The 18,523-nt window shown below is 35.1% G+C and overlaps 1 protein-coding gene across 3 annotated transcripts in view; it reads left to right on the forward strand.

The window, feature by feature from the left end:
* The window catches only part of FSTL4 (follistatin like 4), a 491,438-nt gene that overhangs the window by 288,627 nt on the left and 184,288 nt on the right, over positions 1–18,523 (forward strand). For all 3 annotated transcript variants that reach the window (XM_087955317.1, XM_087955319.1, XM_087955318.1), the window contains exon 6: positions 5,239–5,359. In XM_087955317.1, coding sequence (XP_087811443.1) covers positions 5,239–5,359 — 121 coding nt within the window. The remainder of the gene's footprint in view (positions 1–5,238; positions 5,360–18,523) is intronic.

The raw sequence follows: 18,523 nt of genomic DNA on the forward strand, positions 1-18,523 counted from the left end.
TGACAATGTTAAGTCCAGCTTTAGTTTTATACTTGTTTATTTCCAAATTATTTTAGTCCAATTTCATTAAGTCTTTAATTACAACTTCTTCCTTTCCCGGTTCGAAGCCCCATTTAGCTGTCAAAAATGTTTTTCTTTTTTTCTCTGTCCCTTTGTAATTTCGCCGCTCACTTTTCTTTTCTTAAAAATTCTATGTTACCTTAATCCCGGGGTACTTTTGTTTAGTTATATTGCCCAATTGTCCCGGTTCAGATGTTATCCACCTTTTTCTTCCCTCCTGCACAAATCTTAGTCGAACTGAGTCCTCCTCTTCGGGATCGCCATTTTAGACCACCGCTGCAGTTGTCTTTGGGAGGAAAAAAAACCAAGCCCGGGGGGGAGATGCGGCTCCCCACAATCAGGCTTGCTGCTTCCTCTTACTCTGCTGCCCCTCCAAGGCAGTTTCATCCCCTAATCAGAATGATTGGGGCTCTCTGACAAAAGAGCACGAAGGATAGCCGCAGAGAGTTGCGATCTACCGTCCGTCGGCGAGGAGGCTCCGCCTTCTTCCTCTGTTTGTGTTTATTTCCATAGTCACGGTCATGATGTGCACTGAAGATGGTGTTTGATTTCGTTGTACGAAATTAAACTAAATTATATCTATGTACTTGAGGAAATGTGAACATACTTGTTCTTTCTGAGCAGTAAACATTCTAGAAGTTGCACTACAGTGTTCATTTCCATTAGAATGAGGGAGTTTTAGGAGCATTATGGTAATATTTGTTATGTTTATAAATATTCAAGCAGCAGATCAATTGGAAACAAATGTGTACTATTAAAAAGATCAGTAAATCATAACTAATTAATAATATGTCACTTGGTTATCTACTGTGTATTGGCACATTTACCAGGACTAAACAAATTCTGGAAAAGGAGTTTTAGAACTCAAACAAGTCTGTCTTTGCTTGGTGTTTTTTTTTTTTTTTTTTTTTAGCGTATGGGATGTGTTAGCCAGGGATCACTGAGGTGGCTGACTACCTCTATGAAAGGAATTTTTCAAGTGGTGTTATCTTTACCCGTGGGACACCTGAATGCCAGTAGGCAATCGAGGGAGGCTCCTTGTCCCTACTTGGTATATTCGCTCATAGGAATTGAGCCACTGACCTCTGTGGTGTGCAGGCCCAGTGTGAGCCACCACAGCTCCCTAAGTAGTAATATTATTATTACTCTTGCTTGTGTCTCTCATTTATTCGTTACAAGAGCCTTGTATATATGAGCCCATGTAAAATATTCCACTGCCTTAAGAGTCACAAGCTTCCTTAAAGCAATGGCATCTTTTTTTTCAGGTTCACGTGGTAACCTGAAGAAAGTCAGGTTACTAGAATGAATACCAGAGAAATGCTAAGTTTATTAAGGACAAAAGTGGGGATAAATCACACAAGCAAATATTTATACAAGCAAGCCAGACTTGGACATGGTTCAAAGCTTTCTTTGGAGCCATTTTCAAAAGCCATGATATGACCCAACATGATCACCAGAAGCTCTAAAGACTCTCTGTAACAGCCAGAGGTTGACTTTGACAAAGTTCTCGTCAGATCTGACCTTCTAATTATGGAATGAGCTCCTGGAAAAGATTGTCCGGCATTTACATTAATGACTTTGCCTGTCATGTGAGGCAATAGGTTCATCACCCCTCATAATACCAAGTTAATGTCATTTTAACAATATTTTAATATATTTTAGAATGATTTAAAATGTAATACTTTTGGTATAATAATAAATAATAATTCTTTATTGTCATTGTACGTATATACACAATAAATTAATTGTGTATGTATATACACAGTAAATTAATTAAAAGATACTGGTTTCTGGAGTGTCAAGCCACCGCACATACATGTGCCGCCATCTTGCTCATTAAACCCTGGTTAGGGCAGTTAGCGCTTTTACCTTTAGTTAGTTTTCTCTAATGTGTTATTGTTTTATTCTTTACAAAATGTTGAAAAAATACTCTGTAAAGAGAATTAGGATTTGGTTTGTCTGTTTATTCATCTGTGCATCAGCAGGAAAAAGTCTCTGAAAACAGAACTGATTGGGGCCAAATTTGGTAGGGAAAGATAGAGTTCAAAATGGTTAACATTGAGTACTTTTAAGTGCTCTACAGAATATCAGAAGCAATTAGGGTCTCTCTCTCTTTTTTTTTTTTTTTTTGCTTCCTTTTCTATTCTTGCACTTTTTGCTTTCTCTTTATTTCTCTTGTTTTTCTTTTTTTTTACTGGTCTATTTGTGTTAGTTTCTAATTAAAAACTACACTTAAAATGATTAAAACTGAGATATTTTTCCAAAATTCACCCTTGGCGGAAGGTAATTGGACAATGGATGGGACTCTTTCCAGCTGCTGCAGAAGTCCTGGTTCTACCTCTAATCTGATCATTTGTTCCAGAGCAAAGTTGCTATTGAAGGGTTGGGGATGGGAATTCCATGTTCTGCTGTGCAGGATGTCTGTACCTGGATTTATTATTATGTCAGTCAGCCAGATGATTAGACTGGATTTGGCATTTTATCTACCTATTGAATTTTTCCCAAGAAGCTGGGATAGGCAGGTGTTTTTTGATGGTATATTAAAAATACATTACTAATATTATTTATAATAGTATAGTTTGTTTTGTGGTTTGGGGTACATGTTATTTATGTTGTATGTTGATTTCACTCCTATCTAAACATCATACTTACATACAAAACTACCATGCTAAAGTCAAAAATCTCTAACTGAGAATAAGTTTTATTATAAAGATGACCATAGTTGCTTTGCAACTTTTACACAAATGTTGGCAGTTTTATGTTAAATCTTTGAATTGAGAATGAAAGACACCAGAAAATTCTGTGTATTCCTAGCTTCAGTATTGGGAGATCGAAAGAAAACTGTTGGAAGACAGTAAAAATGAACTTTCATGATTGCCATTATATTTTTGCAAGAAATAGCAGCCAACTATTATGATTCCTCTCAGAAGCAATATATTTCTGTCTGCTATCTTTGGAAGGGATGGCAGATCATCATTAGGAATTAGACTCTGATTAGGTCTGTTCTGTTTAACTTTCCTGTTTAATTTCCCAATCCAGTGAATATACTTCCAAACTTTAATCATACATCCAGAGGATGATTTGTCAGACTGAACATTATTGCTACAAACTTTGAGAAGTCTTATTTTATTTTTAACAGTTAAAAAGGCCAGCATGTTTACAATAATGCTGAGATCTTTGAAAACAAGACATTTCTTTTCTTGAACTTTCAGGCTGGTCTTTTAAACCACTTAGCAGTCATATAAATGTTTTAAATCTGTAAGTCAACACTTGCAGACTATCTCATGAAAATATTCTCATCAAAGTTAATTCTGCATCCCATGATCATGATGAATATTATTTGTCACAATGAGTACTGCAATATCATAATAAAACAGCAGCTCAAAGAATAAAGAATATGGATACTCCATAGTAAAATGATAATTGACTCTAATAGACAGATAAATAGCAGCCAATATCAGCTGCTTTATGGGCTGAAAGTACTCATTTCAATCCTATCAAACTAGCTTTGGAAAGACAAGCTGCCCATCTTAATTATTATAGTAGCATGGCATACATTGAGATGTTTTTAATGGGTTGTTTAGCAAAATCAGCTCCTTGGCTGAATCGTTGTGATAGATCAAAGCAGGGCAAACTAACAGCCAATATGCCTTTTAACTCTTGACTGAACACTAATTGGTTGAACATATATGTGATAATATTTGTCTGGCTTAGAATACCACAAAATGACCTTGTACTGTGTGATTGAATTATAAAGCAAAGTGTAAATGTATTCTTACATTATGCCCAACTATTATATAGTATAACTATACTAATAGAAAAATAGATCTTCATTATTTTATTGGCAAAATGCCCATCATTATAGTTAGAGTGTGTTAGTGGGTGCATTTGGAGAGATGTTTATATATTGCTAGGCTGTTCTTTCATTCAGATTCCCTTGTGATGGAGAGTGAGACAATCAGTGTCTTGACTACTAAGCTACACAATTTTACCTCCCCCCCCCCCATATAAGCCATTAATTAGAACTGAGGAAAGTAAAGTCACACTAGTGAATTATGAGCCAGATATAGTCCCTGGAGCTTCTGATTTCTGCTGTTGAGAATTCAACTTCCTTATATTTTGACGGCTAACTCCAGGTCTTTTCTTTCTCATCATTGTAGAGTAGTCTTCTCCAATTTGCCATTCTTCAGATTTGTGCCCTATGGATTCCTGAGTTTGTTGCTCCAAATTATCTAGGAAACACCAGGCTAATGAATATCATACAATCTAATTTGAATCACAAATTATTTATGAGAGATGGAGAGAGAGAAGGGGGGAGAGAGAGAGAGAGGAGGAGGAGTTGGATGTGTCATATTCATAATCTGTCAATATAAGTGCTGGGATGTGCTATGTGTCTAGTAAGGCCTTACAAGTATATATATGTCATAGAACTTTCCTCTCTATGTATACAACACGTTAAATGAATACGTATGAGAGTTCCTGAGAGCAGGAATCTTAACTTAAGCAAGGATTAGCAAAGTAGATTTTATAACCACAACAGACAGTGGAAATATTTGCAAAAATACATTATAGGGGATAGGGAAAGCTATATACACTTAGCTAACTACTGGGAAGAAAGACATAAGGAAGTTACCTAAGATCAGCAGATAAGTAGGAAAAAAACAAAAAAAGAACTCAAAGTAACTATCCCTCTATTTTCCATCTTTCTCTTCTGCTCAATAAATCATGAGATGCTAAAGAATTGCATGACCAACAAGCTTATGGAACTTCTTAGCTCATCTCTCAATGACCTATTTTGAATATTTTTAATATTTTTAATTTTTCATGCATTTCCCATTCAGAGTTTTCCTTCCCTTTTCCTTCTTTCCTTCCTTCCTTCCTTCCTTCCTTCCTTCCTTCCTTCCTTCCTTCCTTCCTTCCTTCCTTCCTCTTTCTTTCTTTCTTTCTTTCTTTCTTTCTTTCTTTCTTTCTTTCTTTCTTTCTTCCTTCCTTCCTTCCTTCCTTCCTTCCTTCCTTCCTTCCTTCCTTCCCAATTCCATAAATGCTCTGCATGGATTAAAATATTTAAAATAGCAATAAATATTTAAATAATTTTAAGGAACATGACCCCCTGTCAATCATATAATTAAAATGAGAGCCACATGTGAATAATTATATTGCTATCTTTTTTATTGATAGTTGAAAAAAAAGGAAGATCTGGAAGACGATTTCTTGAATTGTACTCCGGAAGATCTTCTTCGTTTCGATGATTACAACCATGATGGTTACCTAACCCTGCAGGAACTTTATACTGCATTCCGTAAGTAATAACTTATCTCTGTGTGTATCTTTCTCTTTCGCTGTTGCAGAATGTAGGGAGGATAGAAAATGGCCTTCTTTTCTTGTAGGGAGCCAGTAATATTTGTCTTCGTTGAACTTTCCCAGATCTTCCTAGGCAATGGTTAATGCATGTTTTGTGTGCCACCATTTTTAGTAGCAAATGGCTACCAGCAGTGAAGATCTGAGAGGGAGAGAGGATATTTGATTAGTGGAAGTAGATTAATACAATCAGTTCAAGGAGCTGTATGCTCACTTCCTGCCTTTGCTTTAGGGGCAAAGGGATGTTAAGAGATCATGCAGAGGAGAGGAAATCTGATCATCACTTTTTATTAATCAGTGAAGGCAAGCCAAACGTTCACTGTGGTTCAGAATTTCTTCTATAATTTTACTTAGTTCATATTCTTATTCTAATCTTATTTATTTGTCTGTTTGTTTGTAGTAACATATTTGGTAAGGTATACATTCTTCTTAAAGAATTATCGTATTTTTTATTCCCATTGCAAATGCAATTTGGCTTCTTTATGAATAAATAGCCATTTAAACCTAGAGATATGGGAGTGATTTCAATGTAAGTAGTAAAAATATATAGGACTCCTTTTTTTGTCAGCAGATGTATTGTTAATAATAATTTACGGAAACAGATGTCCATGGAAAATTGTTTTAGCTTTGATTGTTATTGTTCACTGTTATTTGCAATATTTGCAATATTATGTAGAAAGTTATTTCTTGTTATACACATGGAAAAAACAATTTGCTGGTGTTAATGTTCAATTCCTCTTTGTCTACTAATATAAAGAATCTTTGTGGCACTTGGTTTGTTTTAGCACTGAAAAATATGAAAGTTTGCCAGGAGGTTTATGGGTTTTCTTTTAATATCTATCAGAGAATTGTGTCAATATAATTCTTTACTTGTCTATATTGTGAATAAGTAACAGCATTTTAAGAGCCTCTTAAACATGACTTTTTAAACAATTTTTATCCAATAAAAAAGCCACATTATTTTTATGTCAAAAGATCATTTTAATGTGATATTTAATGCTACAATGATGATGATTGAATCACTCTCCAGGGTTCACATCAACTTCAACTCTCATAAAATCCAAGTGTATTTCATAATAGATTTGTCCCTTTCCTAGTTACTGTGATCTGCACTCAATTAATTTCAGTTTTGAACTCTGATATTTTTGAATTATAGCTTCTATGGCCTCCTGGTTCACTTAATCTGGATCACATAATTACAGTGGAAAGTGCATTTAGACCTCACAGACAGCAAGAGTCTATTATTGTCACCCTGCCTCTATTCTGAATCCCTAGCATTATTGTATAAATTTGTTTTAGAAGAAGAATGTAGCATGGAAGGTTTAGAGATACTTCCTCCCTTTGACTCTTCTTGGCAAATTCCAAGAAATATCACAACATTTTTGATAGTTCTTTAAGGAAGCAGAGAAATAAAACAAGATGAGTTCAGCCAGGCACAGTTATTTATCACTAGTTCAAATATTGCTTTGTAGAATTTAGGTCCCTATAGAACTTAGTCAACTGTACCCAGAAGTATTTTCTGTAGGATTCTGATGTTAAGAATATATATATCTCAGGAAGACAATATTAAATTCTTTGAGATGTTTCTGCTTTAGGAGTTATGAAGACATACATTGATTTAGTCTCCCTTTGATGTTTGGAATTTGAAAATGAAAGTTCTACTTTTGCCCTGGGACTTATGTAACTAATGGTATTTTATATCATGAATACCTTTCTGTTCCAGATTTACCATGTAAACATGGAAAAGACTGTGAAATAGATTTTAATCTTTTTTCCAATGCTTTGTGTTTTGTTCCAAATTATTCTCAGACAAAAAGAAAAGAGAAGCCTCTTGTTGTTATAAAGCCATTTAGAGGGGTTGTTTAAGGATCTGGAAAACTGTCATGTTTAATTATCATACAGGATTTGTTTCATGTTTTTACATGTTTTTATTACTGGAAATAATACACTGCCAGGTTTCTAGAATAAAAGCTATGGCACAAAAAAGAAGGTTTTGTGATAAGGTGATGTAAGAAAACACTTTGAATTGGAAATATTCTTTAAATGCTCTAAGTATGAATCAAAACACATCTTTTGAAAGTTTTATTTCAGGGTGCAAAAAGAACCCCACAGGGTGAGTAAAAAAATTGTGTGTTTTGAATCTTCTGGCTACTCTGAAGACTGTTGTAGTTGGGCTGTAGTTTTATAGCTTGCAAGAGGCAGCTCTTTTTCCATCGCAAACAGCAGCACTTGTCACATCACTGCTGCTATTGGCTTAGATTGGGTAGGATGATGTGTTGGTAGGTCACTTAGAGGAAAAAGCACAACCAGACCAAAGAAAGCTGCTTGTAATTGCATGATTGCCAGCTTTTCTTGCAAGTGGTTGGATTTCTTTTTAATGCTGCAGGAAAGTTAAAATTCATATGAGTATATATGCATGTATACATGCATGTATGAATGTGTGCCTCGGGTCAGTCTTGACTTCTGGCAACTGCCTGAACATATCTCAGGCAGTTTTCTTGGCAAGATTTTGTATTGGCTTCTTCTTTCTAGGGCTGAGAGGGATTGACTGACCCAAGATCACCCAGCTAGCTTTGTGCCTCAGACAGGAATAAAACTCATATAAAACTAGCTTTGTGCCTTAACCAGGCTAACAACAGACTGGCTCTCTTGTTGCTTATATGATTATTGTTCTGTGTTGTGTTGTGTTGTGTTGTGCTTTATTTTGCAGATAATGCAAATATGTCTCTACATTCTACTTTATTTCACATAGAAGGCTTGCTAATAACTGCAATGGTTTTGTAAAGATGATGCATTTTGGTTTGGTTGGTTAAAAAACCCTTTTCCATAGTTTTGCAATAGGTGTGTACTTAGGAAGCACCAGCGGTGTCTCCCACCCCCACTTTTCTTTTATTATTTTGTTTACAGCCAGCAGCCATCCCTATGTGCAAAACAAAAAAACAAAACATCAGGGAAAACAACACAACTCTTTTTGCTGGGCTTGTACATGGCAGGGAAGCAGCAAAGCAAAACTATCTGTGCTTACAAAAAAAAATTGGCCAAAGACCTGGATTTTAAAAAATGATATAAAAAGCACACACATATATAAAAATGTGTCAATTAAAAATGAATATTATTTAAAAAATTATCTGCTCCCTGTTACGGATTCCTCTCATTCTATCGTCAAAGGGGGGAAACTAGTGGATTCTCAGCATTGGTGTGGGAATGAACAGTTGTCAGTCTGCTGGGAGTTAGTTCAAACCCAGAACCAATGGCTGCTGATTCCGACAGTGAAGAGTTAAATCCTGCCTCAAGAAAGTCTTGCCAATGGAGATCTGAACAACTTCTGTAGGGAAGATGGCATAAAATTTCCTAACTAAGCAATCTGAGAAACATTGACTATATAAAAACATCCTCCAGATACTCTCCCATTGTTGCAAAGGTCTCTTCCTGATTTCTGTTCATGTGTTCTCACTTTCCAAGTTGGTCCAGTTCTTTGTCCTGTGAATGGACCTGTGGTTTGATAGTGACATGGCTTCTGTGGCTTTCTCTAGCTTGTTTCTCAAACTTTGCTTCTCAGATCACTTTTCACTGCCCTCACACCTTTCCAGTCCATATTCATTGTTATCTAAGTAAGAATTCTGTTGTGCCCTAAACAGATCTCTGCCTCATTTATGATTCTTTGAAATACATTATCTCTTCTCAGCTACTCTGAGTAATTTATGGTAACCCAATTAAAGCTAACAGAATTGTAAAGCACCTGTTTTGGCCTGTTTTTAGCCAAAGCTTTGCACAGGACACTGCCCTTGTCCTATAATCTGTTGAATTAATGATTAAGAGGATTTGTTTAAAGAAATTGAAATTATTTTTCTCTGTTCTTTCTGTTTGGAGGTGGAGTTTTTCTAATATCAGATTCCAAATCAAATATATTTTTAGGTAAATATGATATAATTGTCTTGCCATTGTTTTCTATAGGGATTTATTTTATTGTTTTCAAAAATATTTTAAAATTCACGCCCTCAGTCAGTTTTATGCAATTTTGATGTTAGGTAGCAGTACTATCTATGCTTATGGTATTGGAGTATATTTATATCAATAGTTCTCAAAGGGAAGGATAGGGTAGAGTGAGTTAAATTGCAACATTTTCAGTTTGTCTAGAAATAGGCAATGAAATCCGAACAAAAGTTCAAAAAGTTATGTAGAGCTAAAGTCTTAACATTATAAGTTAAACATAAAATGAACTGCAGTACCCTATTATGAGCTGTGGTGGCACAGTGATTAGATTGCAGTACTGCAGGCTACTTCTGCTGACAGCTTACTGACTGCAATTTGGTAATTCTAGTCTCATTGGCTCAAGGTTGACTCAGCCTTCCATCTTTCCGAGGTGGGTGAAATGAGGAGCCAAATTGTTGGGGGAAGTAGGCTGACTCTGTAAACCACTTAGAGAAGGCTGTAAAGGGGTATATAAGCCTAAATGCTATTGCTGTTGCTAATAAATAATACTTGAGGTGATTAAATTAAATAAATAGTGCAACATTTAATGGAATCTCCAAACCCCCGAAGTCAAATAGAATAGCCACATTTTTATCACATTCCCAAACACTAAAAGTATAGAAGACATCTGGACTTCAGGAGTTAGACTATTTCAGAATAATGGAGCTATGACAGGAAAGCCTTGTTGCTGAGCTCATGTCCCTCTAAAATCTCCTGGTAAAGGGACTCAAAGCAATGATTCCCAGCCTAATACCATATAGCAGGCTGACTGTATTTGGCAAAGATAGTCAGTCCCCTAGGTGACATGGATCCAAGCCATATGATTTCATAAATCAAAACAAGAAATATACTTTCATGTAATGCAACATCTATCATATAAGAGCTGTGGTGTTGCAGTAGTTAGAATGAAGTATTGCAGGCCAATTCTGCCAAATGCCAGCAGTTCGAATCTCATCAGGCTCAAGGTTGACTCAGCCTTCCATCCTTTATGTTAAAGACTGCACTGAAAACTTTCACAGGACTATAGCAATAGCACTTAGACTTATATACCACTTCACACTGCATATTACTATCATAGGACTATAGCATATCATATGACTATACCTTCTGAACTGATGGGATAGGGACAGAAGGATTGTCAAATATTTCTCTCCCAAATCTCTCTGTTTCTTTATCATCTGACTCCACCCTTGAGATATAGGCTAGGTAATTTTTATTTCCATCATCTATCTTCAGGGTGAGTGGGTACTCCATTTGGCATCTACCAAACCTACTTTTTAAAATTCTCATCACCTTTGTCTAGGGAGATTCTCAATCTTTCCCCATCATTCAGTTAGAACTGAAGAAACTTCTTGGATGAGAAGCTAAACATTTTCAAAGAAAAAAACCAAGAAAGTCCAGTTGCCTCTCATAACCTTTGTAAAATTTCTGACAGTTTAAAAATTAAGTTGTTGAACTATGCTCTATATTGCAATCCACATGTTACATTATGTAACTTAAGAGTTATATGACTCTAGATTTCAGCATGTCTGCCCTATCCTTCAAGAGGTAGACTACACAGCCAGAAATAACTTTATATTTTTTTTTTTGGGGGAGACTGTAAAATCATTTTAAATGTTAAATATTCAAAATGTTAACATTCAGCAGTGAAGTAGATACAGTAAATTAAAGTTCTATTCAAATTATGAGGGAAAACATGATTTAAAAAGAAAATTTTATTAGAGAAGATTTAATACTCCTAGGAGATCATACGATATCACTGCTCTTCCAATAAATGAGCATTCTCACAGGATCTATATAAAGATACGGGATGAAAATTTTAAATTAATTAAATATCAGAAAAGATTATAAAGATAATTTATTTTTTCATGCACATCCTGTGGCCCTACATAAAAGCCTGAAATAAATCCAATTACTAAACTTGTTTGGAGAAATAAAAACAACAGGAAATGTTAGCACAGCACAGTAAAAGAAATTATTAGCACAGATTTCTGTCTAAACTTATTATCTATTTCTTAGAACTAACATATCCCTGAAACAGATGTCATTTCTATCTTTATTTACTGGGTATTCTCCAGTTCCCTGGCAAGTTCAAACTTTAACCAGAAGCTGTATCTTTTTGCAGCTCACAGCTTCTTTTTCCCTTCCCTTCCCTTCCCTAGTTCTGTCTTTGTCTCTCTGTTGTTGTTGTTTTAAGGATTTAAAGTTTCTATGTCCATCAGGAGCTGGGTAGCATCTCTCTCTGGCTACAAGACCAAAAAAGAAAAAGGCAAAAACAACAGGTCTCTTTAAGGCATTGTGGATTTTAAGTCTGTGCTGCAGGAGATGTTGATTAGGATTGTCTCTGTTTTGGAATGGAACTGTTATATATTGACAATGTGCATGTTATGGTTCAGTGAATAGTAATAGTGGAACATAATTTGGAGATCAAAGGGGGAATCTTCTCTAGCAACAAAATCCTTCCCATTGGCAGGCAAGTTCTGTTGGATTTTATCCTGTTTTCCTTGCCCCATTACTCCACCAATCTTTCTTACAGCAGTTCTGCCTCCCATCTTTCCAACTAACCCCTTCCCTTCCATTCAAAGTCATCTTTTCATTCCTGATTAACTCAGTGGTAGAAATTCAAAAATAGCAGTTGGGATTTATCTCTACTTTTTCCTGTTCTTTTTCTTTTGGAGTGGAATGCAGTGCAGATGACTGCCAACAGACTAGTAACAATGAGTTGTTCCTAAGAACTTTCATGATGATATTGATGCAGAATAGAGAGAAGATAATAAAAAAAAATATTTGTATCAAGTTTGCTAGGTGTCAAATAAAGGAGGAAGTCTTCTATTTTTAAAAATATTTATACTGGAAAAGTATTTAGAAATCAGTGTCATATTTGAGACAGGAATTACAGCCTTAAGACACAAATATTCAAGTTCAGAAATGAAGTCTTGGAGACATCACAAAAATTGTTTTGGAAACTATCATCAGGAGAAAAATATTGTATAGTAAGTATCAGTGTTCAGCTCTATAATCTGTTTAATTCACTTGGAACAGAAATACAGTTGTCCAAAAGCTGTTCTTTCTGATTGTTTAGTTAGCATTATTTATGCTGTCTTCTCTTCCAGTTTTTAAAAAGGATAGTAAAGTGTGATTTTTTCCCCACTACATTTCCGTGGTAGGCACAGGCCAGTTGAGCGCTATCATTGTTCATATGCATAAAGAAAGAAGTTGGCTTTACTTTTTTAAACATTGGCAAGTGCATTAAAAATAATTGCTCAGCAGTCTTTGAAATCTAATTAATAACATTGCTCAGTGACATCACCAATTTTCAAGGTTTCTCAAAGTTGCAGTCTTACACTTCTTTCCGCCTGTTAACCTTTGTTACACTGCTATTCTTTGAAGGAAAAATGAAACTGGCCTTGTGGATTTGATGAGCAATATTATTCTTTTTTTTCCCACTACACTTGGTTTCTGAAATTTCCATTGTCTGTATTTGCAGATGAAATTGTGAGAGTATACCTTAAAATTCCCTTTTGTTGTTTCCATTTTGGTATGAATCACTGTAAAAATTTTAAACAAAAGATGCGGCTTTGAAACACACCCACACTTTTTCCTAAACTGAGATACCAATTATCAACTTTAATGCCATAATACCACTAATAGCATCTACCAAAGAAGATGTTGTAAAGTGTATTTGTACTTTAGTTGCCTTCTCATGAGCTAATAGTCTGTGGAGATTCTCATTCATCCAGGTCATGATTGTCCCAAAGGTACTTTTTAACAAGGAAACTGGAAAAAACAAGAATTTTTTCTTTCAGGACATTTTGCTTCTCATCCAAGAAGCTTTTTCAGCTCTGACTGAAGAAGTCAGAGCTGAAGAAGGTTCTTGGATGAGAAGCAAAACGTTTTCAAAGAAAAAAACAAGGAAATCCAGTTGCCTCTTAAAAAATCATCTTTGGGTCATGACCTAATCTTTGAACAGACTTCCTGAATAAAATAAAAAAAGATTATAATTCTTATTTTACCTAGATAATAATCATTATAAAAAACACTGAAATAGAAAGATAATGGAATAAACTGGCAGTGGTGGTCCCAGCAGTTACTGGCACGCTGGATGCTACAAAAAGCCTTGGTAACACTTAGAAAATCTGCACATTGACAAAAATTCCTTCTGTCAATTGTAATGCCACACTGCTTGGATCTATGCATGTACTACACCACTAGATTATGACTTCCAATGTTCTTGGGAAGAACTTGATGAGTATGAAGGCCAACACCAGCTAAAGAACTGGGAGCTGTGATTTCACAATTTTATGTATAGAATAGAATAGAATTCTTTATTGGCCAAGTGTGATTGGACACACAAGGAATTTGTCCTGGTGTAAATACTCTCAGTATACATAAAAGAAAAGATAGTATATAATAATAATAAAAACAATAAAACATTTTTATACCACTAGACTCTCAGAAATTCTCATGATTAGCATGACTATGAGTATTCTGCCTGGAAATGATACAACTTCTAATTCAGTATATCTGGAAGTCATCAGATTGGTTGCCTGTTTATTGCACGATTTGCAAGGCAGCATGGAGTTAGGGAATCCCTGGGTAGATAAAGGAAATCACCATAATCACCACCAGCCATCATAAAGGAAATCTATCACTCTCTGAGACAATCTATGCAACTTTGGAATAATCCACCATTATTCTGCTTCCCTTACTAGATAGGTGACACATATTTCTTGGTCATTGATTTTATTATTTTATTATTATGTCAAATATAACATAAAATGTTTGTGGTGTTTGGTTTTCAGACATGCAAATCATTACTTTAGCTTGCAATTGCAATATGATGACTGTGCATACATCAAACAACTTTTGTAGGTAGGCTGGTGATATAAAGTTGCCTTTTTCCATATTGGACCTAACAATGAAGAACAGCTAATAATAAATTAGAGCACAGAATAATCATAACTAACTGGCTTGGTAACAATGTAGTAATTTGAAAAGCTCATGGCTCAGCTGAGATAGACTTTAAATATGCTCAGATGACTGCTTTTGAATAAAGCTATTCCGATTAAATTTGACTGAGGGTCATTAAAATTAACCAAGTCACTTTTGACTTTAATTTTATATCAGTCTCTGATGAAATGAAGAGGGAAATTTTTTGGCAGATGGGATGTTCTGGCTGAAGAAATAATAATGCTGTCTTCCAATGCTAATCAATGTGGGCAGGTCAATTAGCAATACAAATGTGTCAGAAAGAAGGAAAACGTGTATTCAGTCACAATGATTCCATCTTGTCAACATAGAGGGAATTAATAACATATCATTAACTTGAAGTTAAAGTCTGCGTAAATTGTAACTCACTGCTCATTAGAATTCTCAAAAATGGCATTCACTTCTACCAGCTTGGGCCAAGCAACAGAATATTTACAGGAACTCAAAAGCTCATTAGAGTATATGATGACCTCCAATACATTTTAAAAGAAAACATTTTTCTTAATTGTAGCCACTGATAACACAGTAAAGTAATCCATAGTTACAATATATTCCAGTTTACTTTTTTTAAAAAAACAATGAATATGAACACATTCAAATATAGTGTCGAATATATAGTTCAGGAGTGTAAAACTCACGTTGTCATGGCATCATCATGTGACGTATCGTGACTTCGCTAAACCGGGCATGGGCATGGCTAGTGCGTGATGCAGCCGGGCTGCAGGCCGTGAGTTTGACACCCCTGATATAGTTAGTTCCTACAGAACACTTTACAGCTAGCTAGCTAGCTAGCTACTTACTCACTTGCTTACTTACTTACTTACTTACTTACTTACTTACTTACTTACTTACTTACTTACTTACTTTTGCAATTCCCTTCCCAACTAGTAATACTGTCAATTGATCATTTACCATCAGGCTGTTATCTACTCTTAGTGCCCACATGGGTAGATTTTCTCCATGATGTTCTGCCCTTAACTTGCTCCTTTAGATTTTTCAATGGTGCACTCACCATTGTAATCCATACAAGTGATCCTCTTCATCCCCTTCCTTCTATCTTTTCCAACACTGGAGTCTTCACCATAATGTATTCTAAAGTAGCATAATTTGAACCTGATCAGTTGACTCAAATGAGAGTTCTGAATTAACTTGTTTGATGATCCATCTATTAGTTTTCATGGCTCTCCATGATATTATCAAGAGTTTTCTGTAATACCAAAACTTTAAATACTTTTCCCACCTCTGATGATTTTAGAAAAGGATGTGTGAGGTCAAAATATTAGAAATAATAGGCCCAGAAAGAGTAATTCCTTCTTTCTTGAAAGCCTGCACTGAATGACTGGTCCCCATCTTCACCTGGATCTTTAATAAATCACTGGAGATGTATTATGTCCCCTCTTACTTCAAACACTCTATCATCATCCTAAGAAACCCCCCCCCTCCCCAATCAGGGAGCTGAATGATTATAGGCCAGTTGCACTGACATCTGTAGTTACGAAGATCTTTGAGAGATCATTGCTGGGCCACTAAAAATCATCATGGAAAACCCTTGCAGTTTGCCTACTGAGCAAATAGGTTGGCAGATGATGCTGTCAATATGGCACTGCACTACATCTTTCAACATTTTGAATCCCTGGGGACCTATGCATGGGTCATTTTTGTAGACTTTAGCTTAGTATTTAATACCGTCATTCCAGAAATTCCACTCTAAACTGATTCAGCTAGCTGTGTCTCTTCACGCTTGTAGGTAAATTATTAGGAAGCAACAGGTAAAGCTAGGAAAAAATACTCAGCCAATTAGCACAAGCACCACTCAGGGCTGTGTGCTCTCTCTATTGCTGTTCTCTCTATATACCAATGATTATATCTGTAGGGATCCTTCTGTTACAGTACTGAAGTTTGTATTCAAGAATGATGGCCTCATTCAAGACTGTAATGTGTCTGCATATAGAGACAAGGTTGAACAAATGACTGTGTACAGCTGAAACAATGTGGAGCTGAACGTCTTTTAAACTGTAGAGATGAGACTGGATTTTAGAAGTAGCCTTTCTATTCTACCACCTCTTACTATATTTAACAGCACAGTATCAGCAATAGGTTCTTCAATGAAATCTTCTGAGATTCCATTTTTTTCTAAGCAGTTTGCATGGTTTGACATAATCAACACCATGAAAAGGCTTTTCTATAATCAATGAAGAACATGCTACCTTCTCTTTGTATTCTTGGCTTTCTCAATTATGCAGCAGGCATCAGTAATGTCTTCTGTTCCTTGTGTCATCTTGAACATCTGGAATCTCATTTTTCTTGTAGAGTTCTAATCTTTGTTAAGTCACCTTAAAGATTAGAAATGGTCCAAAATATTTATAGCTTGAGTGGTAGATGTTGTTGGTGGTTTGTTCTGTTTTACACATGGCTACTTTGAAGTTATAGTCATTAAGTTAAATGGACTTCTTTCCAAGCAAATGCCTAACATCCAGTTTCTCATAGCTGCAATTTTTGGTTCCAAAGAAGAAAGTAATTATTATTTATTGTTATTGGTTCATTCCCCCTGTATGCAATTGCTATAACTAAGCTTCAAAGGTATCTTAGAAATCAAGGATGCATCAGTCCCCCAACTCAGGTTGGGACAATGTTGGAAAATGGTACTCAAGACTCCTGACGGGAGAAAAAATGAAGTTTTCTTCAAAGTTATTGAAGCAATTTTCTCTGAGCTATATTTGCCTCAAAATGTACTCTGCAACAATGTTATTAAACAGCCTGTTTATTGAATGCATCCTAGAAGAATGAATTATAATAAGTTTAGTGGTGTTAACTCTATTCTCCATTGACAAGATCAGGGAGAAGAATATTCTCTGAAATTTGAACGTACGAGTGCCTACATATTGTTTCAGAAGTGCTTGGCTTTAGTGGTGTTTGAAACTCATACACTGGAATTTCATTAACTCTCATCTATAACACTTAATGTTACTTGAAGGCATAAAAACAGGGGCAAATATACCTACCAGCGTTCAATAAAAATATAAATATGGCAGACCGAAGCAAAATAATTGCTGGTAATTCATTGATATTTCTTTCAAATCCTGTGAGCTATTTTCTTCCTATCTCCGTAGCCAAAATTCAGTATTACTGTTTAGTGCCATTTCGACTGATCTTCAAAATATTTTATTTTCCAAATTATTCTGATAAAAGAATAAAAGGAGAACAATTTATACTATACACACATTCTTAATAGCATTTGCAGCAAAATTGCCTGGTTGAAATTCTGACTGGGAAGATTTAGTTTCAGTGACTCTACCTGGCTAGGGGACTGGATTTGTTAACCCAATCTGTTTCATGCTCCATAATTTTACAACTTTGATGCATGAATAGAAAATTCTGACTTTCCTCTAGCAACCATAAAGTCACAGACACTACCATTCATCATCCAGATCCAATATTAATGAATGCCTAGGAAATATTTATGGAACTGTGGATTTGTGTGAAACACATTTGTCATTGCTGGTTACTGTGTTGTCTTTTTGTCCTTAAAAAGGCTGATTCTTTTATTTATCTTTTAGCACATAGTGGAAAGAATATGTATTCCAATTCTAATAACGATCCAGATGTTACAGCTAATGAAAACTGTAGGTGCTGTTTTTCTTAGAGAAAAAAACTAAGGGGTTTATTAAAAATGATTTGGGAAAACATAAAACTCCTTCCTGATATTGGCTACCTAAATATTACTATTTATTTCATAAGCTCTAGAGAATGAAGTGAATAAAAGAGCTCATGACTAGTGGAATGAATTGTGTTTGCAAGCTAATCACTATTATGTGCATTTATTATGATTATTTGATATTATCATAGCACAATACACTGAAACATTATGTAAATGTTTCCAACACATGATTATCTGAATCAGGCCATTACATTCAAGAAATTAAGTTGGAATAATCATTAAACTTTGTACCTTTATGTATATATAAACATAAAATATTATCACAGTTTACAGTGATTACATCTAATCTGTAGTAAGAAAAGTAAAAGTGTTTCATTAATTTTTTTAAAAAATAGATTCATCTATTTTAAACAGAGTTATAAGTCTTTTAATTTTCTTCACATGATTTTTATTAAGCAAAATGGATCAAAAAGATCTTTTTCCCCA

This window comes from Notechis scutatus, chromosome 2 (assembly GCF_049901735.1).
Source record: "Notechis scutatus isolate UNSWTSFEM ecotype Mainland chromosome 2, rNotScu1.2, whole genome shotgun sequence".
Classification (NCBI taxonomy): domain Eukaryota; kingdom Metazoa; phylum Chordata; class Lepidosauria; order Squamata; family Elapidae; genus Notechis; species Notechis scutatus.